A 24,179-nucleotide genomic window follows, 5' to 3' on the forward strand; every position below is an offset into this window, starting at 1 on the left:
GAAACGCCGGAGCATGCGGATCATCGACGCCAGCAACACGCTCATTATATGGCTTCCCAGCGAGCTGCTGAGATGCCGGAACAATCACGGGCACAGCGCAAAGAATGAGTTCAGCGGCAGGCCAGCTTAAGAGCTGCCAAAATGCCGGAGAAGGCAAACCATCTACAGCAGCAATCTGCTGAATATAGGCAGATCATCGATGCCAACAACACGCAGACGAAGTCGCGGGCAGGCGCTAGTATAATATATAATATAAAGAAATTTTTATATTATATATTTTTTTGTAGAATATTTGTCAAGTTTCACAATAAAGTAGATAGAATGTGTGCAATACCAAGAAATGCAATGTATTTTTGTAAACAACAAACTTTTTTATCCTTAATATTGTTACAGTCTAAAAAAATCAAGTTTATCCAAGTATGGCCTATATTTACCTTGTCCATCTTGGAGAAATCTTGGTACCTGATAATTCTGCCAAAGGTTTGAAGACCAAGATCTTCAAGCCTAAATATGGCGATATAGCTTATGACTGGAAATAAAAAAAAGTAGTATTAGTGAGCAATAAAAATAATAAGACACTAGCGTCAATGTGCTGTACAGACATAGATGCTGATATGTAACCCTAAGGCCCCATACACATGACCATGATTTTTATGCAGCCTGGATGTAAAGTTCAGGACATGTGCTTTTTTTGCATTGCATGCTCATTCACTGAAGTATATGGGTCTATGGAGAACACGGACAGCACACGGATACCAGTCATGTGCCAGCCATTCCGTTTTCCGCAGACCTGTCCAGGGCACATGACAATAATTTTAGTAAAAGTTTAACCCTTTCATGCCCATCATTGTCGACCTCTCAATCACTTTGCCTTCCCTGCATCAAGTCTATCCATTATACTTACCGGTATACAAGCACTGCTCTGACAGTAGATAAGTCTTCCCATCCCGGGCATAGAAAGCTCGTACAACAACATCCAGTAGATTTTTGTATTGAACACATCCAGAAAGAACATCGAGGACAAATTGTTCTTCTTCATCATTAAGAACCTAGCAGATAATGGTCATGCAATAAAAAAATGTATTATTTTCCACACGTAAAAACATACATGAGCCCTAAAATGCCCATTTCCGCTGCCTATGGCAAAGTGGATTGATTTACTAGTAATACTAAGGCTAATGATAAGAAGGCGCTTCTGGTGCACTGACTCTTGTTGGGTGGTCTGCACATTAAGGAGGTTTTCTGGGCAAAAAAAAAACGTATCTTGTCTACAGCATATAAAATAATAAGGCATGAAGCCTTATGATTGTGAGTGAGGGTTCATTAAAGAGATTCTAGTATTAAAATGCTTTTTTCTCTCGATAACACGTAGGAATAGCCGTAAGAAAGGCTATTCTTCTCCTACCTTTAGATGTCTTCACCGCGCCGCCGTTCGGTTGAAATCCCGGTTTTTGTTGGTATGCAAATGAGTTCTCTCGCAGCACTGGGGGCAGTTCCCAGCGCTCAAACAGCATTGGGGCATCCCCAAGGCTGCGAGAGAACTCTACAGCGCCGCCTCCATCTTCTTCAGGAACAGCCTCTCTGTGCGTCTTCTTCCGGAGGTGGGTTTCTATCTTCTAGGCCTCGGGCAGAGCAGACTGCGCATGCCCGCAGCCACAAGAAATTGCACCAGTAAGCATAAAAGGCCATTTTCTTGTGGCTATGGGTATGCACAGTCTGCTCTGCCCAAGGCCCGAGGCCTAGAAGATAGAAATCCAGCTCTGGAAGAAGACGCGCAGAGAGGCCGTTCCTGATGAAGATGGAGGGGGCACTGGAAAGTCCTCTCACAGCATTGGGGACGCCCCCAGTACTGTTTTAGCGCTGGGGCCCGCCCCCAATTGCTGCAAGAATACTAATTTGCATATTCAGGATTTCAACCAAACGACGGTGCGGAGAAGACATCTAAAGGTAGGAGAAGAATAGCCTTGCTTAAGGCTATTCCTATGTGTTATCGAGAAAATAAAAGCATTTTAATGGTAGAATCCCTTTAATATATATAAGGTATATTTGCCATCTCTCCTGGAATTTCTAAGAGGCTTCCAAACACGTGTTTACGTGTCAGAATGAGCGGCGCGTCACTCCATGTGAATGCAGCCTTAGTTGCAAATGCTTGCAATATTTCAGTGAGAATTTTTCCACCTAATGGTGTGTCAGGGTCTGGGGGATGCTAGGTGGGGTGGCATAGACACACTAGTACAGTTTCTTTAGTCCAAAACAAAGGTAGAGTTTATTTTCACTCCAAAAGGTAGTGCAGCAACAAAAGTAAACGATACAAAAATAAATACCTGCCCGGCTAGGCTCTAACTAAACATAGCATAGGTTACCTCACCTAGAATCACAGAAATCAAAAGTCAGTAGAATCATTCAGGACACAGCTCCAAAATATGACCTCTCTATCAGCTCTCCAGCCAAGCTCTGCCAAAGTGTTGCTGCTGGAGCTGACTTCTTAAGCCTCCATGATGAGCAGACTCTCTGCAGCTGAGTCGCTGCCGGAACATCCCCAAAGTGTGGACTGGAGGGGGGTGGAATGACAGGTCCCACTACCAACCTACCTGCCATTCCTAAAAATCCAGCCCAATACTGAGCATTTACCAAAATGCTCAGCAGACGAAAGTTGTCTGCTGAGAAGAAACATTCCTGGCGTTTTCTCATCTCACCCACCTTAGTAGTCTGGGTGAGATGTACACCCCCTCCATTACCTGACCAGCCATCGGCTTACAGGGGTTACAAACCCTAAATTGTATACCATAAAGTAGTTGTGTGACTTCAATTGCAGAAACATTGCAAATATTTTGGTTGCACAACCAAAATTCCCTTGTAGCCCTAGCCTCCGTCCGCCTCCCCCTGCAGATATTCCGTGTGTAAATGACCGACTAATCACATAAGAACGGCTGTCACACTGTAATCGCCCGTATATATCACATCCCGCCGAGCACCTAACTCACTTCTTAGAACGTGGATTAAACATCTGTCATTAGACAAAGAAATACTCAGAATTTCGGCGACTGCGGATGATTCAGATGTTCATCAGGATTTCAATTATATTTCTGGATTTGCCGGTGACAGATTTATGATTCCAAATTACATCTGTTTGACATTGTAATATCAGATCTCCAGCTCTGCCGCTCGCTGTAAGTGAGAGGAGCGCACAGGCTTCAAGTGCACAATTAAATGACTCATTATGAATGTCACTCCAGCGCTGGCAGGCAGACAAAAACCTACTGTACCAGGATTAAGATGTCTCGCTGGAGCAATTAGACTGCGTCTTCTACCCCGATAGTGTTATACCGCTGAGAGGAGATTGTGTCGTGTACAGAGGTCAGGGGCTACCAGCCTAAATACCTAACTAAAGCCCCATGTACACTGGACAATTATAGGGCCAAATATCAGGAACTGGTTGACCCATTTAAACATACGAAGCCCAAAAACGCAGGCGCTCCATTCATCCGTCACAGAATCTGTCTGAAATTGCAGACAAAAATGTGCTACGATTTCTCATCCGTTTGGATCCCATTACTGTTGTTGCTGTCATTTGATGGATCTGTCTTTTGGTCCTGTGATAGACTAGAACAGATTAGGGTATGTTCACACTAAGGGCTAGTTCACACGGGGGCAAGTAGGCGGATTTTGATAGCGGATTTCGACTCAAAATCCTCCTCCATACAATGGTGGTCTATGGAGACCACTAGCGTTCATTTTTCCGCTAGAGGCAAGTTTCCACTAGCAGAAAAAAGAAGCGAGCTTCCCTTTCTTCAGGCGGATTCCGCGGCTCGCTGAGCCACGGCTTCCGCCTGGCGGCAGCAACCTCCGGGCTCTTCCCATTCATTTGAGTCAACTCCGTAGGGGGAAGCCGCAACCGCGATGGTCGTGGCAGGTGGGTTTTGACCCCACGTCACTCTTGATGCCAAAATCCGCTCCACCGCCCCCGTGTGAACGAGCCCTTAGTTTTTTGAAGAATCCGACTCAAAATCTGCCTAAAAAAACACCTCCCATTCATTTCAGTGCAGATTTTCTTTCCTCTAGCTAATTTTTATAGCTAGAATAAAAAAGAAAAAAAAAAAAAAAAGCAACATGACCTATCTTCAGGTGGTTTCCACCGTTAAAAACCCATTGAAATCAGTGGGAGGCGGAAATAAACACGACGTGGATTTTTGATACGCCTTTTTTGCAAACACCTCATCAAAAAAGTTAGCGTTTTTAAAAATGATATATTAGAAATAGAGATGAGCGTGTACTGTCCGGATCAGCACGCTCGCATAGAAATGAATGGACGTAGCCGGCATGCGGGGGGTTAAGCGGCCGGCCGCCATCAAAGCGGAAGTACCAGGTGCATCCATTCATTTCTATGGAGTGTGCTGTTCGGATTGGCTGATCCGAACAGTACTCGCTCATCTCTAATTATAAAGTTTCTTATATTCATCTGCACTATTCATTTATGATACTGGTTTTATAATTGTAGGTATACATTAAAGTATACACTCACCGGCCACTTTATTAGGTACACCATGCTAGTAACGGGTTGGACCCCCTTTTGCCTTCAGAACTGCCTCAATTCTTCGTGGCATAGATACAACAAGGTGCTGGAAGCATTCCTCAGAGATGTTGGTCCATATTGACATGATGGCATCACACAGTTGCCGCAGATTTGTCGGCTGCACATCCATGATGCGAATCTCCCGTTCCACCACATCCCAAAGATGCTCTATTGGATTGAGATCTGGTGACTGTGGAGGCCATTGGAGTACAGTGAACTCATTGTCATGTTCAAGAAACCAGTCTGAGATGATTCCAGCTTTATGACATGGCATTGCATTATCCTGCTGAAAGTAGCCATCAGATGTTGGGTACATTGTGGTCATAAAGGGATGGACATGGTCAGCAACAATACTCAGGTAGGCTTTGGCGTTGCAACGATGCTCAATTGGTACCAAGGGGCCCAAAGAGTGCCACGAAAATATTCCCCACACCATGACACCACCACCACCAGCCTGAACCGTTGATACAAGGCAGGATGGATCCATGCTTTCATGTTGTTGACGCCAAATTCTGACCCTACCATCCGAATGTCGCAGCAGAAATCGAGACTCATCAGACCAGGCAACGTTTTTCCAATCTTCAATTGTCCAATTTCGATGAGCTTGTGCAAATTGTAGCCTCAGTTTCCTGTTCTTAGCTGAAAGGAGTGGCACCCGGTGTGGTCTTCTGCTGCTGTAGCCCATCTGCCTCAAAGTTCGACGTACTGTGCGTTCAGAGATGCTCTTCTGGCTACCTTGGTTGTAACGGGTGGATATTTGAGTCACTGTTGCCTTTCTATCAGCTCGAACCAGTCTGGCCATTCTCCTCTGACCTCTGGCATCAACAACGCATTTCCGCCCACAGAACTGCCGCTCACTGGATGTTTTTTCTTTTTCGGACCATTCTCTGTAAACCCTAGAGATGGTTGTGCGTGAAAATCCCAGTAGATCAGCAGTTTCTGAAATACTCAGACCAGCCCTTCTGGCACCAACAACCATGCCACGTTCAAAGGCACTCAAATCACCTTTCTTCCCCATACTGATGCTCGGTTTGAACTGCAGGAGATTGTCTTGACCATGTCTACATGCCTAAATGCACTGAGTTGCCGCCATGTGATTGGCTGATTAGAAATTAAGTGTTAACGAGCAGTTGGACAGGTGTACCTAATAAAGTGGCCGGTGAGTGTATATGACTGCGTCTATCATTAAAGCAAAGCAAACCAATTATTAAACTGATTTTCTGGGCTTTAGAGATCAATGACCTATTGTCAGGAATCTCAATTCAGTTGCTATAGCTTTCAGGTTACTATATCAACCTGGGAAGCTTCAGCACTTTTAGACATTCCCTGGGCTTGTCCAATTGGCAGTTGATGAGGCATATATAATACCCCTCCCTCTTGAAACAGGTACCTGCTAATTTAGTTCTCTAGTTTGGCTACCTGTGTGTATCTGATTGCTGTACTGACCCTTGGCTTGTTCTTTGTAAATCTTTTTGCCTGCTGATTCTACCTTTGACATAACCATTCTGATTGACCCTTGGCTTTCTAATGGATATCGGTTTTGTCTCCTGATTGTGCCTCTGACATCTTCTCCTAGTTTTGACCCTTTCCTTGGTTTACTATTCTCCTGTTTCTGATCTACCCTGTACGTCAATTGTGGGGTCTGGTTTGGTTTCAGTATTGGAGAGCATGTGTTATCTGTACAGTTCCTGGTGGTGACCATTCAGATCCCCAGATTCAGCAAAAATCCAACTGTTCTTGCGACCAGCACTGGTGAAGGCATTTTTGGGTCTGTCTCTGGCTTGCAGCGCTGTAATGATTTTAAATAGCTGCTTGACTGCTCGCTGTTATCAGCCAGTTCCTGATTTTGCTATATTTTGACCTTGCATCTCAACCATAATAGCTATCCCTAGGAAAAATCATCAATAACAGATTAGTGGGGGTGGGGGGTCAATTGATTGTACAATCTGCCCTTCACACATACTACCAATGATAATTTCATGTGACCTACCTTTAAGTTGTTGAGCGCTTACCTCTGCCAATAGAAATATCAGAACGAGGACCTGTTAGTGGTGGACTCAGGCAGCTTAGGACCCCTGCAGTTATGGGCCCCGTCTCTCTAACAACCCACAAGTAATTAATAGCCATTAAGTTCATTAGCTTAGGAATTTACCAACCAACTAATAGACAGTAGAAAACCACTAGTAAGATAATAGGCCCCCCTGACGTACAGGGCCCCAATAGTCTGTCCACCCCTGGAGCAGTGTATCATAGGTAGCACACATGCCAGGTTCCTGTCTATATCAATGCACTCAGCATGCCAGTCTCACATGTATGTAAAAGTCCAACCATCTATGAAATGGGAGCTTTAATTAGACTACATATTTGATCATGTGGCCTCATCTTTTTAGATTAGAGCAGACGACCAAAGTTTAGAGGTGTTCTATAACTTTTCTGCGATCCGTCTGAAAAGAGTGTGTAGGTGGCATATGGGGAGGAGGACACTTCATCGGCACATGATGGATGATTGGTGCTGCAACTGTAACGTAAGGAGTGTTTCGACTGAAGCAATTCAAAAGTAATACTTCATGATTGGTGCCTGGAATAGTATTTGGATCAGGAGAAATCCAGAGCGAGCATTTCCGGTGACGACACTTCCATGGAACATTTTTATATGACACAAGTCTGTTCCTTACATATGAACCGGGTCCTATGGTAGTTGGGGAGCCCTTAACTAACAGAAGAGACGACGGAATTCCAGCAAACACCAGGCATGGATGAATTAAAAAACTTGAACCTTTATTCTTCAATCCGTAAAAACCAACAAACCATCCTATCCACAGGGAGTAACAAAGCTTAATCACATTTGGCTACGCGTTTCGGAACGGGGGTTCCTTCTTCATGGCCCTTAACTAACCCAGATCGAGCGGGACAGATCCACATTTTATGGGATAGATGGTGCAGTTTTTCAGCGGTCTAGTTTCTTCCTGGCTGACACACTACAAAGCGTATCTTGGCTTATCATCAAAAGTCCCCTGAAAATATGGAGCTCCACAGGGTATGGTGTTATCCCCAATTCGGTTTGCAGAGGCAAATTAATCTGGAGTCATGGCCTGACCAACTATATATATATATCCTTCAAGCCCGGAGTCAGTGGCCCATGTCCAGCCATAACTTCATGCCATGTTGAACTACAAGAATGTATGAATGCCAGCTGGCTAAAGCTGAACCCGGACAAAAGTTCTCATGGTTGGAGGTCAGAACTTATTGGCAAAATGGCAACTTGTACATCCACCACTTCTATCCCTAGGAAACACAACCCTTCAAAGATCACACTACCGTATATACGAAATTTGGGCATAGTTATTGTATGCTTAGAAAACATATTGTTAAGTATACAATGTAATGGTGTATAGAAATTTCTCTATATACAATACATTATGTAGGACTTGATATAAGAAAAAAACTCCTACTGAAGCTAATAGGGCTTGTGCCTCAGTCAGTAGAGGAACAGCCTTGTATACTCTGTGTCTTGGTTTCAAACCCTGGCAGATACTAAATGATAATAATAAATTATTAAATAAAATGGAATAGCGGATCTCCCGGCAACTTTCTCATTAATATTCACTACACCAAGGTGACGTCATTGTGCCGTGAATATTAATGAGCCAGGAGCAAGGAGAAAGAGACTAGTCATCGGGTGACTAGGTTAAGGGGCCTGAAAACTAGGTGAATCCTAGGAATTGTGTTGCATCTCCGCACCATTCACTTGAATGGGATTGAGTTGAAAACAGGCCACGTGACTGAACATGATATTACAGACCTGTTAAGTGGAATTGGTGCTCACCAGACCACTGCCGATTTAGGATTTAGCATAGATCAGTTTTCTTGAGAGGAGTACTCCTCAGCTTCAGTGCACATAAGCCAGACGTTGGACATATGCGCAGTGATACCCCGGTGTACTTCCTCGGATTCATTAAAGTTGCAGCGTAGTTGCTGGGAGTACCAGAAATAAGTCCAATGAGACTCATCTCTACATAAATAAAATGGGCACAGGCAGCTTTACAAGAGGTCAATGTGGGACACTAAACTCGCCGCTCCATATGCACCTAGATGTGGTTTTGTGTCTCAAATCGACCTAAGAAGTTTCCTTTAAATCCGGGAATAGCCCTTTATAAATAAAGGATTCAAACTGAACATCCCCTTTAAAACAGACTCTTCTCTGGGCTCTACAAATCACCTTTCCATGAAAGGTACTGTCAATGCTGTTTTTTATTAGAGCAGAATATTGATTAATTTTACCTCATTTTGTAGCCCCAGGCTCAATTCCATTAACTGATAAACTAATAACACTTCTATTTCTGAAAGCATTCTTACCTTGCAGTATGTCTCCCCACCCCCACCCCACGCATATCTAAAACTTTTGCACGTCACTGTATGTCATGCAAAGTGCTGCTTCATTCTAGCTCAGGGGTCTTCAAACTTTTTAAACAGTGGGCCGGAGGCAGAGCAGGTCGCACAGACATCGGGAGCGGTGCCCTCCAATACGTAAAGTGAAGTGCGCTCCATGGCCTGGCCTGAGCTCCCCAGGAGCTTCATTATAAATGCACTCCTGCCGGCGTTGTCGGCGGGGCCAGACAGAAGTGCTTGGCGGGACGCATGTGGCCCTCGCGCCGCAGTTTGAGGACCCCTGTTCTAGCTCCTTGGCTTTTACATTACACCAAGTACCTGTATATAACCTTTATGTTATTTGGATGTGTTGGCTAACTTTGCTTTTGCAACCTAAGGGCCCATTCACACAGAGTAACGTGCCGCGTGACCTGGCACGTATACACCGTGTGAGATTTTGCGGGCCGTATACGCTCCCATTGATTTCAATGGGAGCGTGGATCGTAAATGCCGCGTTATTTTGCGGCCGTGATTTTGCATCATGATGAGGTCACTAGTCACTTCTGACTCTTTATTGACTAGAACCTACATGAAATGATGATGTCATCATAATAAAAACATAATATAGTGTATACTCTTACCTGTAAGTCCTCTGCAGATTCTTCCAGGAAATGCTCAAGACTCTGGTTGTCTGGATTATACTTGTGAAGGAGCTGCACTATCAGGTTAATGCATTTGCCGTAGTGAGTCATCTGTAAACACACAAGACAGTACACCGTAATTCACCGCTATGACGTTAATACCCTGAAATGCGCAATTAACCATTTCCAGCGTGATGCGTGACACTTCGCACTTGTACTTTAATAACATCATTTCAGTCATTATAATACTATATTAGCTATAAATTCTGTTATTTTTTTCTCAGTCGGTAATTACTAACATCACAGGAAGTGTAAAGTTCGTAGCAGGGATAAAAGTTTTATGTAGATACAAAAAGTGCTGCGAGTATCAGTATCGCACTAAAGCCTTTGCTACACCATTGGTTTTACTCTAAGGGGGCATTCACACGGAGTAACGCCGGGCGTGTATCACAGCCGTACAAGCCGGCGTTACTGCAGACTGCCGAACACTTCCCATTCACTTCAATGGGAGCGTTCGTAAATGCCGCTGTTACGAGCGCTCCCATTGAAGTGAATGGGAAGTGTTCGGCAGTCTGCAGTAACGCCGGCGTGTACGGCTGTGATACACACCCGGCGTTACTCCGTGTCAATGCCCCCTTAAAGGGGTTTTATGCCCATAACCCCCACAGATCAGCTGCTTTAAGTGGCAGCGGCCCTTAGGTATGCAAAAAATCCGCTTTATAGGTCAGTGACATCATACATACATGTTTGTTACATGACTTGATGACAGCTCAGTCCTATTCAGGTGACTGGAGCTGACGCTAGGTTCACACCTGCGTTCGGCACTCCGTTCTGTGGTTTACGTCTTCTGCATGCAGAAGACGGAAACCACAGACCAGGTCCGGCCGTGAGCGGTGGTGAGCGTTTTATGCTCTCCGCCGCGAAACCGTTTTTTTTCATCCGGACACAGAGTACTGCATGTCCGACTCTGTGTCCGGATTTAAAAAAACGGTTTTGCGGCGGAGAGCATAAAACGCTCACCGCCGGACAGCTTTCTCACCCATTCAAATGAAAGAGTCCTGCAGGTTTCCGTCTCCTGCCTCTGTTTTGTGCAGGAAACGGAAACCTGCAGAACGGAGACCGGGCGCAGATGTGAACGAGCCCTGAGCTGCAATACTAAGTTCAGCCACTATACAGTGTATGGTACTCAGTAAAAAGGCTGAAGCTCTCATCTGAACACTGTAACATCTTCAGACAGCTATGGGTGGGGGTCCCAGGTGTCTTCCCCCACTGATCTCATATTAATGACCTGTCCTAAGGATAGGTGCTGGGGCTCAAGACTCCACTGAGGCTTCCGGCCCGCTCTGTGTGCAGTGCCACATTGGTGCTTATGTCCCTCCATAATAGTCTGCAGCGATTCCGGTTTCCTCCTGGGACTGGAACTTGGTGTCCAGGTAACTGGGGGTCAGCAGTGGGCCGGAGGCTATTTAGGCCTTGTTTTGGCTCGAGCCCACCGCTGGTTATTCCGTTTCTTGGTGACAGTTCCCTCCTGTATTGCTGCTCAGCTCCTGACCCCTGAACCTCCTGTGCCTCCTTCAGTGCTCCCATTTTTTGACCTTGGAGAGGGACTACCTCTCCTTGACCTCCCGATTTGGATACCTTCTGACCTCCTGTGGATGACCTCGGCTTGTTTCCTGACTACTCTTGCTTGACCACTGCTTGGCTACTCCGTGAGCTCTTGTGTATGACCCGGCTCTACTGACTACCCATTTGCTTCTCCCTCCTGCTACCTCGTGACCTCTTGTGTACAGAACTGGCTTGATTGACTTAGTTTTGGCTATTCCTGGAACCTGCAAGATCTCTTGTGTACCGACTTGGCCTGTACGACCTTCCTGCAGTGCTTCCGCTATCTCCTGGCATACCTCAGAACATCTCTCCCCTTGCTGACCAGCTCTTTCCATTTCTTCATCTGCTGAGGTTAGTGTTATTGGGTTTTCTGGGTCCTCTGCTACTTGGGGTGTGCCGAGTGTGCGGCGCTCTCTGGGTGGTTGCAGTCCTGGGTCCCAGAATTTACTAAATCCAACTCCACCATCAGAAGCTCTGGTGAGGACCTCTGGGGCCTGGTTCTGCTCTGGTTAGGACAGTATTGTACACTTGTACACACAGTACACATTTTTATGTAGATTGTGAGCCCCATACAGGGATCACAATGTACTTTTTTTTTTTCCTATCAGTATGTCTTTGTAGAATGGGAGGAAATCCACGCAAACACACGGAGAACATACAAACTCCTTGCAGATGTTGTTCCTGGCCGGATTTGAACGCAGGACCCTGTTGCTGCAAGGCTGCAGTGCTAACCACTGAGCCACCGTGCTGCCTCAGTGTTTGGGGATTCTAGTTGCCCAGGGCTAACTGTCCGTTATTGTCGCACCTAACAATAGGTATCCGATAATACAATCCTGGAAAAACCCCTTTAAAGGATCCCATTGAGGGTACTAGTGACAATGCTATATAGAGAGCAGGGAGAGAAGTCTGTATACCAGGAGTGGTGGTCATATACAGTATACTGCACAATCACATTTTAGGGTCCCATTTGACATTCCCCAGACCCCTTCTCACAAAGTAAAAGCTCTATCACCCAATGAAGAGACAGCTAGAGCCATCAATTATAGTAGTGGGGAAGAATTCAGTGTTGAGAGCCCTGGGCATTGCATATGAAGGGGCAGCCTCCTGGGCACTTGTGCAAGGGCATGACCATGAACATAGGAATGTTTACACCGCTACCCCCATGCTCGAAATAGAGGTCAAAACTGCCAACAGACTCCCTTTGAATGGGTTACAAAACACACATCAATTTGATGCCAGAACATGCAAATATTAACATAGACCATGAAACCTTTTCCAGTCCACCCCCGAAAAATGCATGAAAAAATGGTCAACTAGAGAGGTGGTATTCTCCAAGAAGATGGATAGTGGGGGAAACTGGAAATCGACACAGAAAAGGTGCTCTAGATAAGGGGGTAGCCTTCTGCAGAGGTTTCACTTGCAAATGCTTGCTGGGCCTAGTTATGTAACTCACGTTGTTCTTATAGCTCCCCCTATTGTTAATGTTCATCATTTTTTGGCACAACCTTCACTTCACTGTCAACAACTATGGTGACAGATGAGAGGTCGCTATTGGTGAGAAAGCTTATGTAGTCATTGGCACAGAAGCTGCAGATACCAAGCAAAGATGCCAAGTGAAAATTTGGCTTCGGAGACCTCGCCAGCAGGGATCCCTTACCCACCTGGAAGTCAAATACATACATAGATGAAGAGCACAGAAGGTGGTCGTGGTGAAAGGGGATGAGTGCGCCATACAACTTGTGCAACCAGTAAATTTATGTGACTATTCTAGAACTGGGGTCAGGGAATAATCATACACATTAGGGAGAGTGTGTGCCTACATAGGCGTACGGAGACTTACAAGTCATTCCTGCTCCGCTAGGGAATCTGGGTAAAAAATATGCAAATCTATTCTCCAGGATGTAATTAGGAGAACAGTGCGTCTGTACGCCGCCCTCTAGGGGCAGCTCCCTTAACATCATACATGACTCAGTTAATAAGCCTACTGATATGATGTGGGATTTATTGCCAAAGCAATATTTCTATTCCAAAATGAACAGATTTCCAGCTATGGACAGCGCTGTTTCGGCCTATTGGGCCTCGTCAGCATAGCGCAGGGATACTGGTTTGGAGGAGAAATGACCTGTAAGTCTCCGGACGCCTATGTAGGCACACACTCTCCCTAATGTGTATGATTATCCCCTGACCCTGGTCTATAGTCTCTCACGCTGCCAAACCAGTATCCCTACGCTATGCTGACGAGGCCCAATAGGCCGAAACAGCGTTGTCCATAGCTGGGAATCTGTTCCTTTTGGAATAGAAATATTGGTTTGGCAATAAATCCCACATCATATCAGTAGGCTTATTAACTGAGTCATGCATGACGTTAAGGGAGCTGCCCCTAGAGGGCCCTAGAGGGCAGCATACAGAGGCACTGTTCTCCTAATTACATCCTGGAGGATAGATTTGCATATTTTTTATTCTAGAACTGCAATATGTCTGCAAAAAAAGAAAAAAAATTGCAATAACTTTGCATGCACATTGCACCAACATGCAAGTTAGTCCTCATAGGCCTTATTCACATCTACGTTCGGGTTTCCAATCGGGGTGTCCACAAGCGGAAACCTACATGCATTAAAAAGCGGTTACCTAAGCAAATCCGCGGACCCCATAGACTATAATGGAGTCCATGTGGTTTCCGCATGAAACATGCAGAGAGAAAAGCGCTGCTTCGAGCGGAATTCACACGGACTCCATTATAATCTATGGGATCCGCGGGTTTCCCAGGCAACCGCTTTTTAATGTGTATAGGTTTTAGTTCAGTGTGTCCCCAAGCGGACTCCCCAAACAGAAACCTGAATGCAGAAGCGAATCGGGCCTTAGAACACAATGTCTAAGTCACACTTAAGAAAGGTTTTACTATACTTGAGATTATAGGATTTCACCACTAAACCTTTCAGTGATGTCTTTAATCGTCCTTAGAAAGCAGAATGTATAAAATAAAGGCAGAATTTGTGTTTTGTGTGACTGTACCGCATAAGTGGATTTTACAACCCCATTGAGCGCAATGTTCTCTATGGTCATATTAAGCGTCATCCATCCCCGTCCACAGTAAATCTGACAGTCCTAACCTATATGACTGTCACGGTCACTGATCCGATCAAAAGTTTTCATGTACTTTATAAGTGTTTCTTTGCTTTGCGAATATTGGATTGTGGCTAATGAGCCAGCAGAATGATGGGAGCAAGTAGTGCGGCGCGTGAGTAATGGCGCAAGACCTGCAATAACTGGCGGTGGAGATGGGCCCACGTGACCCGCGTTAGGGCTCTATGGTACTGATTTAATTGGCTTATTTGAACAAAATGGCTTTTTCATATTGATGATGGCCGAAACACAAACTGCATGGAAATGACCGCATTGAACTGGAGAAAACGTTTCATCATCTCCTCAGCCTTGTGAAGTGGCACAGGCTTCATATGTTCAGCGAGGACTGGCAGACGCTATACAGACGTTACAAACATATCGTGAAGTGTCTACAAATGTAAATGCACGATGGATATAATACAGTCCTATGAAAAAGTTTGGGCACCCCTATTAATCTTAATCATTTTTAGTTCTAAATATTTTGGTGTTTGCAGCAGCCATTTCAGTTTGATATATCTAATAACTGATGGACACAGTAATATTTCAGGATTGAAATGAGGTTTATTGTACTAACAGAAAATGTGCAATATGCATTAAACCAAAATTTGACCAGTGCAAAAGTATGGGCACCTCAACAGAAAAGTGACATTAATATTTAGTAGATCCTCCTTTTGCAAAGATAACAGCCTCTAGTCGCCTCCTGTAGCTTTTAATCAGTTCCTGGATCCTGGATGAAGGGATTTTGGACCATTCCTCTTTACAAAACAATTCAAGTTCAGTTAAGTTAGATGGTCGCCGAGCATGGACAGCCCGCTTCAAATCATCCCACAGATGTTCAATGATATTCAGGTCTGGGGACTGAGATGGCCATTCCAGAACATTGTAATTGTTCCTCTGCATGAATGCCTGAGGATTTGGAGCGGTGTTTTGGATCATTGTCTTGCTGAAATATCCATCCCCGGCGTAACTTCAACTTCGTCACTGATTCTTGAACATTATTCTCAAGAATCTGCTGATACTGAGTGGAATCCATGCGACCCTCAACTTTAACAAGATTCCCGGTGCCGGCATTGGCCACACAGCCCCAAAGCATGATGGAATCTCCACCAAATTTTACAGTGGGTAGCATGTGTTTTTCTTGGAATGCTGTTTTTTTTTGGACGCCATGCATAACGCCTTTTTGTATGACCAAACAACTCAATCTTTGTTTCAACAGTCCACAGGACCTTCTTCCAAAATGAAGTTGGCTTGTCCAAATGTGCTTTTACATACCTCAGGCGACTCTGTTTGTGGTGTGCTTGCAGAAACGGCTTCTTTCTCATCACTCTCCCATACAGCTTCTCCTTGTGCAAAGTGCGCTGTATTGTTACCGATGCACAGTGACACCATCTGCAGCAAGATGATGCTGCAGCTCTTTGGAGGTGGTCTGTGGATTGTCCTTGACTGTTCTCACCATTCTTCTTCTCTGCCTTTCTGATATTTTTCTTGGCCTGCCACTTCTGGGCTTAACAAGAACTGTCCCTGTGGTCTTCCATTTCCTTACTATGTTCCTCACAGTGGAAACTGACAGATTAAATCTCTGAGACAACGTTTTGTATCCTTCCCCTGAACAACTATGTTGAACAATCTTTGTTTTCAGATCATTTGAGAGCGGGCTGCCCATGCTCGGTGACCATCAAACTTAACTGAACTTGAATTGTTTTGTAAAGAGGAATGGTCCAAAATCCCTTCATCCAGGATCCAGGAACTGATTAAAAGCTACAGGAAGCGACTAGAGGCTGTTATCTCTGCAAAAGGAGGATCTACTAAATATTAATGTCACTTTTCTGTTGAGGTGCCCATACTTTTGCACCGGTCAAATTTTGGTTTAATGCATATTGCACATTTTCTGTTAGTACAATAAACCTCATTTCAATCCTGAAATATTACTGTGTCCATCAGTTATTAGATATATCAAACTGAAATGGCTGCTGCAAACACCAAAATATTTAGAACTAAAAATGATTATAATTAATAGGGGGGCCCAAACTTTTTCATAGGACTGTATATATAGTTCACAGCAGGTGGAGCTTGCAGCTTTGGTACTGTGAAATCACTGTATGTATTATACCTGTACTGTGACATCACTGTGTGTATTATCTCTATACTGTGACATCACTGTGTGTATTATCCCTGTACTGTGACATCACTGTGTGTATTATCCCTGTACTGTGACATCACTGTGTGTATTATCTCTGTACTGTGACATCACTGTGTGTATTATCTCTGTACTGTGACATCACTGTGTGTATTAACCCTGTACTGTGACATCACTGTGTATATTATCCCTGTACTGTGACATCACTGTGTGTATTATCTCTGTACTGTGACATCACTGTGTGTATTATCTCTGTACTGTGACATCACCGTGTGTATTATCCTGTACTGTGACATCACTGTGTGTATTATCTCTGTACTGTGACATCACCGTGTGTATTATCTCTGTACTGTGACATCACTGTGTGTATTATCCCTGTACTGTGACATCACTGTGTATTATCCCTGTACTGTGACATCACTGTGTGTATTATCCCTGTACTGTGACGTCACTGTGTGTATTATCTCTGTACTGTGACATCACTGTGTATTATCCCTGTACTGTGACATCACTATGTGTATTATCCCTATACTGTGACATCACTAGGTGTATTATCCCTGTACTGTGACATTACTGTGTGTATTATCTCTGTACTGTGACGTCACTGTGTGTATTATCCCTGTACTGTGACATCACTGTGTATATTATCCATGTACTGTGACATCACTAGATGTATTATCCCTGTACTGTGACATCACTGTGTGTATTATCCCTGTACTGTGACATCACTGTGTGTATTATCCCTGTACTGTGACATCACTGTGTGTATTATCCCTGTACTGTGACATCACTGTGTATATTATCCATGTACTGTGACATCACTAGATGTATTATCCCTGTACTGTGACATCACTGTGTGTATTATCCTTGTACTGTGACATCACTGTGTATATTATCTCTGTACTGTGACATCACTGTGTGTATTATCCCTGTACTGTGACATCACTGTGTATATTATCCCTGTACTGTGACATCATTGTCTATATCATCCCTGTACTGTGACATCACTGTGTGTATTATCCCTGTACGGTGACATCACTGTGTGTATTATCCCTGTACTGTGACATCACTGTGTGTATTATCCCTGTACTGTGACATCACTGTGTGTATTATCTCTGTACTGTGACATCACTGTGTGTATTATCCCTGTAGTGTGACATCACTGTGTGTATTATCCCTGTAGTGTGACATCACTGTGTGTATTATCCCTGTATGGTGACATCACTGTGTGTATTATCCCTGTACTGTGACATCACTGTGTGTATTATCCCTGTACTGTGACATCACTTTTTACTGTTTACTACCATGTTCTGTGACATCACTATGAGGTAAATTTTTTATTTTTCTTTAAACTATCATTTTTATTGAAATTTTTTTTATAAAACACACGATAACAATATAAAACAACAAAGTAATTCTGCCAAAACAAGTGGCCAATAAACTCAACATTAACTACGCAGACAATGGGGTAAAATTTATGAAGCAAACAAATATTCTGCATTTGACCACCAAGAGCTCCTGTGTGCACCACGTCTGTTCTGTCATATCATGTAGTATATTATCTTTGTATGGTGACATCACATAGATATTATCCCTGTACTGTGATGTCATAGTATTTATTATTACGGGGTGCAAAAGATCAAAGCTTTCCATATTCTAGACCTGAGCGCAATCCTTGTGGATTGGGACCCCATTATGGTTACTTGTTAAAATGTCACAAAAGTGGACAAAGACCATTATCATAATCCCACAAAAACACCAGGGAGAGGGAATGCTGCAGACCGAAATGAACACAGGGTTACATAGAAACCAAGCCCTACATGATATCAGAACAATGAAAGCTCTACCTCTGATCTGCTACATGTGAACACAGTCTTACTAATAATCCTAAATGAGTAAGAACAGTGCCGATCTTTCCTTCTGCACACTTGACCCTATTTGTACCAATGTTCTCTTGTCTCTATGTTTGGTTTTGTGTATTTCTATTGCATTAGACAACCAACGTGACATCTGATCTGGCTTTTCCTTGCAGTGTGCCCACGTGCAACCCACACGCTGTCTGTCTCTCTTCTAATCTGTTAGCTGCCAGAGTATGGTCTTCCCAGCCTGTAATCCTTCTCTACAGCAGGCACTGAAGATCATATTTTGGTGGTGATCACAAGATCATTTTACAGGTGGCCCCTTATCTCTGTGTATAGTTGTACTACTGACCACTGACATCAGGAAGACTACAAATATCCACAACTACTTGTTATACATACAATTTAGAAAGCACGACTCAATGATATCCTTCTAGGAAAGCTGGGTGGTCTCATCCAACAGGGGCATAACATATAACCATCAGGCTCTACAGCAAAACTTGTAACCGGCCCCAATTCACCCAGAACACCTTCCGCACTAAGTTCAGGATATGAGAAGTTCATGATTATTTTGGTTTTCTTAATGTAAAACTGTAATGCATAAAGTGATGTCATAGTACAGGGATAATACACACAGTGATGTCACAGTACAGGGATAATACACACAGTGATGTCACAGTACAGGGATAGCACACACAGTGATGTCACAGTACAGGGATAATACACACAGTGATGTCACAGTACAGGATAATACACACAGTGATGTCACAGTACAGGGATAGCACACACAGTGATGTCACAGTACAGGGATAATACACACAGTGATGTCACAGTACAGGGATAATACACACAGTGATGTCACAGTACAGGGATAATACACACAGTGATGTCACAGTACAGGGATAATACACACAGTGATGTCACAGTACAGGGATAATACACACAGTGATGTCACAGTACAGGGATAATACACACAGTGATGTCACAGTACAGGGATAATACACACAGTGATGTCACAGTACAGGGATAGCACACACAGTGATGTCACAGTACAGAGATAATACACACAGTGATGTCACAGTACAGGGATAATACACACAGTGATGTCACAGTACAGGAATAATACACACAGTGATGTCACAGTACAGGGATAATACACACAGTGATGTCACAGTACAGGGATAATATACGCAGAGATGTCACAGTACAGGGATAATACACACAGTGATGTCACAGTACAGGGATAATATACGCAGAGATGTCACAGTACAGGGATAATACACACAGTGATATCACAGTACAGGGATAATACACAGTGATGTCACAGTACAGGGATAATATACACAGTGATGTCACAGTACAGATATAATACACGCAGTGATGTCACAGTACAGGGATAATACACGCAGTGATGTCACAGTACAGGGATAATACACACAGTGATGTCACAGTACAGGGATAATACACACAGTGATGTCACAGTACAGGGATAATACACACAGTGATGTCACAGTACAGGGATAATACACACAGTGATGTCACAGTACAGAGATAATACACACAGTAATGTCACAGTACAGGATAATACACACAGTGATGTCACAGTACAGGGATAATACACACAGTGATGTCACAGTACAGGGATAATACACACAGTGATGTCACAGTACAGGGATAATACACACAGTGATGTCACAGTACAGGATAATACACACAGTAATGTCACAGTACAGAAGTAATATACATAGTGACATCACAGTGCAGAGATAATATACAAGTGATGTCACAATACAGGGATAATACACACAGTGATATCACAGTACAAGATAATACACACAGTGATGTCACAGTACAGGGATAATACACACAGTAATGTCACAGTACAGAAGTACCGTAATATACATAGTGACATCACAGTGCAGAGATAATACACAAGTGATGTATACAGGGATAATACACACAGTGATGTCACAGTACAGAAGTAATATACATAGTTACATCACAGTACAGAGATAATACACAAGTGATGTATACAGGGATAATACACACACAGTTACACCACAGTGCAGATATAATATACACAGTACAGAAATAATGTAATGTCAAACATTTGTAATGCACTTTTCTAATGGAAGCTCAAAGCGCAGGCAGCATTGCAGAGTAGGGGAGTCAGTGGCTGCCATACAGACGCTCATCCCCAACACCTACAAGGGTCAGTTGTTTGTACAGAGAGCCAATACAGAACTATGCACACAGTGACTTCTTAAGGCAGCATTCACACTGAGTAACGCTGGCGTTTTTTGTGCTTATTTTGGCACGTAGCGCCGCGTAAACGCCGTGTAGACGCCGCAAACGCGGCGTTTACGCGGCGCTACATGCCAAAATAAGCACAAAAAACGCCAGCGTTACTCAGTGTGAATGCTGCCTAATAATGCACATCATCACTCCTGTACAGAGGAAAACAAGTTTCCTTAGGAAATCTCAGTCTTCCCCGTAGGTGTCTGATTTTGATCTCACTGAAGTTTCCGTGGGTGCAGGTTACTTCAATGGAAAGTGAATGTAGCATTTCTGTATGTAAGTGGCTGTTCATTGGATGACTGTAAGATGCGCTTGGAGTCGAAGGAATAAGCTGTTACGCCCAAAGTACTATAGTGACATCACTAACATTAAGGCTAGGTTCACACTAGTGTTTGAACTAAGTTCGGGGTTTCCTTCCCCGAATTCGCTTGAGAAATGTAAGCAGGACTTTTCTCTCTGCATTTTCAGGGTGCATTCACACTACGTAACGCCAGCGTGTATCACAGCCGTACACGCCGGCGTTACAGCAGGGCTGCCAAAGACTTCCCATTCATTTCTATGGGAGCCGGCATACGAGCGCTCCCCATAGAAATGAATGGGCTGCTTCTTTCACTGCGAGCAGTCCCATTGAAGTGAATGGGAAGTGCCGGCGTGTATGGCTCGGCATGAGCAGAGCTTGCCGTATACGCCGGCACTTCCCATTCACTTCAATGGGACTGCTCGCAGTGAAAGAAGCAGCCCATTCATTTCTATGGGGAGCGCTCGTATGCCGGCTCCCATAGAAATGAATGGAGCTGCTTTATACGCGTGTTTTACGTTCAGAATAAGCTTCAGGAAACGTAGTGTGAATGCACCCTTAAGGTGGAAACCTGGCAGACCCCAAGCGGAGCCGAAGAACTGAAAGCTGAATGCTAGTGTGAACCTAACGTAACACATTTTTTTTTTATAACAAAATATCTCTATCTATCTATCTATCTATCTATCTATCTATCTATCTATCTATCTATCTATCTATCTATCTATTATATCTATCTATCTATCTATCTATCTATCTATCTATCTATCCCTCTATCTATCTATCTATCTATCTATCTATCTATCTATCTATCTATCCCTCTATCTATCTATCTATCTATCTATCTATCTATCCCTCTATCTATCTATCTTCTATCTATCTATCTATCTATCTATCTATCTATCTATCTCCTATCTATCTATCTATCCCTCTATCTATCTATCTATCTATCTATCCCTCTATCTATCTATCTATCTATCTATCTATCTATCTATCTATCCCTCTATCTATCTATCTATCTATCTATCTATCTATCCCTCTATCTATCTATCTATCCCTCTATCTATCCCTCTATCTATCTATCTATCTATCTATCTATCTATCTATCTATCTATCTATCCCTCTATCTATCTCCTATCTATCTATCTATCTATCTATCTATCTATCTATCTATCTATCCCTCTATCTATCCCTCTATCTATCTATCTATCTATCTATCTATCTATCTATCCCTCTATCTATCTATCTATCTATCTATCTATCTATCTATCTATCTATCTATCCCTCTATCTATCTATCTATCTATCTATCTATCTATCTATCTATCTATCTATCTATCCCTCTATCTATCTATCTATCTATCTATCTATCTATCTATCTATCTACTGTAGTCCATTATGGAGTCTACCATAAGGATATGTTCACATCAGGATATGGAGACTCCATTGCAGTGTCACCTGAAAATAATGAAAAAGTCCTGCGCACACAGCTTTCTTGTTCGCCGCTTCTGACGGATTCCATTATAGTCAATGGGCTCCATATTGACCACTATTTTGTCTATTGTTCAGGCCCTATGACGGACAAGAACAACGGACAGCCAACACTAAACCTATACAGTTTACGATGGATTGTCCAACACATACAGTATTGGAAATAAAATGATCACTTATATGGTTGTCACCCAGCTTGCCAAGAATCCTAAAAGCACAAATGCACCCTAATGCCACTAATATTCAAGCAATCCAGGAACTTAGGAAAGCTGAGTGATAAGTGCACTGAGAAGTATACTGCGTCACCCAGCTTTCCCAGAAACAGATACAATGTATGTAGAGAACAATATGACATTCACATAACGCAGTGATTTACCCTGTGCCGTGTTCGCTGGTTATTTAGCACCTCGGAAAGCTACAGAACTTCAGCCGCCGTTTCTAATGCAGTGCGATGGCTTCTGGGTATTGTAGTCCTCACAGTGTAGCGCTTCGTTTGTAAATAGAAGATTCCCGCAGAGAAAAACTACTTTTCCCAGAGTGCAACTCGGCCTAGTTACCCTTCGTGTGTTTGATCGTCGCCCTAGTAACCGGAAAATATAGACGCTGCTGATTAGTAGAATGGGGAACACGTGGTATATGTAGGAGCCTATTGTTCATGCTCTGGCGATTTTGTTAATAAAGTTGGTTTGGTGCTAGCTTGAGTTAGAAATGTTGCTTCAGCCTTTTACTAGCATTACATTGTTAGTGTTAATTTTAATTACTGCTTCAGAGAAGTCAGAGCCCCCTTTATACAGTTTCAGAGTGCCCCCATAACATAATAAGAGTAACACCGTGATAAACAGTGTTCACTAAAGTGTTCACATAAATGGCCTTACACTAGTTTCACGCTAGTGTTGTATTTCCCTGGACCAAACAACGGAGTTGTGAACCGCTAAAATAGCAGGGACACACAGAGCCCATGCGAACCCAATGAACTATAATGGAGTCCGTAGGGTATCTCCATACCTCCCAACGTTTAAAGAACCAAAAGAGGGACAAAATGTGCGGCACAGAAAAATTAGCCCCACCCACTTTATGTTGACTCCGCCCATTCTCATTAATTTTTCATGTGGCCCCACACAGTATAATCCTCCTACAGTCACCCGTAAATTATATGTCCCCCCTCTATCTCTTCCCCAGTTTCATATACACCCTTCATCTGCCCCCAGTTTCATGTCCCCCCTCCATCTCTGCCCCCAGTTTCATGTCCCCTCCATCTCTGTCCCAGATTCATGTCCCCCATCTCTACCCCCAGATTCATGTTCCCCCATCTCTGCCCCAGATTCATGTCTCCTCCATCTCTGCCCCCAGATTCATGTCCCCACATCTCTGCCCCCAGATTCATGTCCCCACATCTCTGCCCCCAGATTCATGTCCCCACATCTCTGCCCTCAGATTCATGTCCCCCCATCTCTGCCCCCAGATTCATGTCCCTCCATCTTTGCCCCCAGATTCATGTCCCCACATCTCTGCCCCAGATTCATGTCCCCTCCATCTCTGCCCCCAGATTCATGTCCCCACATCTCCGCCCCCAGATTCATGTCCCCACATCTCCGCCCCCAGATTCATGTCCCCACATCTCCGCCCCCAGATTCATGTCCCCACATCTCTGCTCCCAGATTCATGCCCCCCCATCTCTGCCCCCAGTGTCATGCTGTCCCCTCCTTCATCTGCCCCCAGTTTCATGTTCCACCTCATGTGTACACACAGAAACCACTTATACTTACCTTTTCCTCGCTCCCGCGCCGCTC

At 43.8% G+C, this 24,179-nt stretch overlaps 1 protein-coding gene across 1 annotated transcript in view; it reads right to left on the reverse strand.

Moving 5' to 3' along the window:
- The window catches only part of CFAP99 (cilia and flagella associated protein 99), a 59,244-nt gene extending 36,426 nt beyond the window's left edge, over positions 1–22,818 (reverse strand). Inside the window, exons 1-4 of the mRNA XM_075261125.1 lie at positions 22,766–22,818; positions 9,583–9,693; positions 905–1,049; positions 435–529 (exon numbers count right to left, since the gene is read on the reverse strand). Coding sequence (XP_075117226.1) covers positions 435–529; positions 905–1,049; positions 9,583–9,693 — 351 coding nt within the window. The 5' untranslated portion in view covers positions 22,766–22,818. The remainder of the gene's footprint in view (positions 1–434; positions 530–904; positions 1,050–9,582; positions 9,694–22,765) is intronic.
- Positions 22,819–24,179: the final 1,361 nt, after the last annotated feature.

Source organism: Leptodactylus fuscus, chromosome 1 (genome assembly GCF_031893055.1).
Source record: "Leptodactylus fuscus isolate aLepFus1 chromosome 1, aLepFus1.hap2, whole genome shotgun sequence".
In the NCBI taxonomy this organism is placed as follows: domain Eukaryota; kingdom Metazoa; phylum Chordata; class Amphibia; order Anura; family Leptodactylidae; genus Leptodactylus; species Leptodactylus fuscus.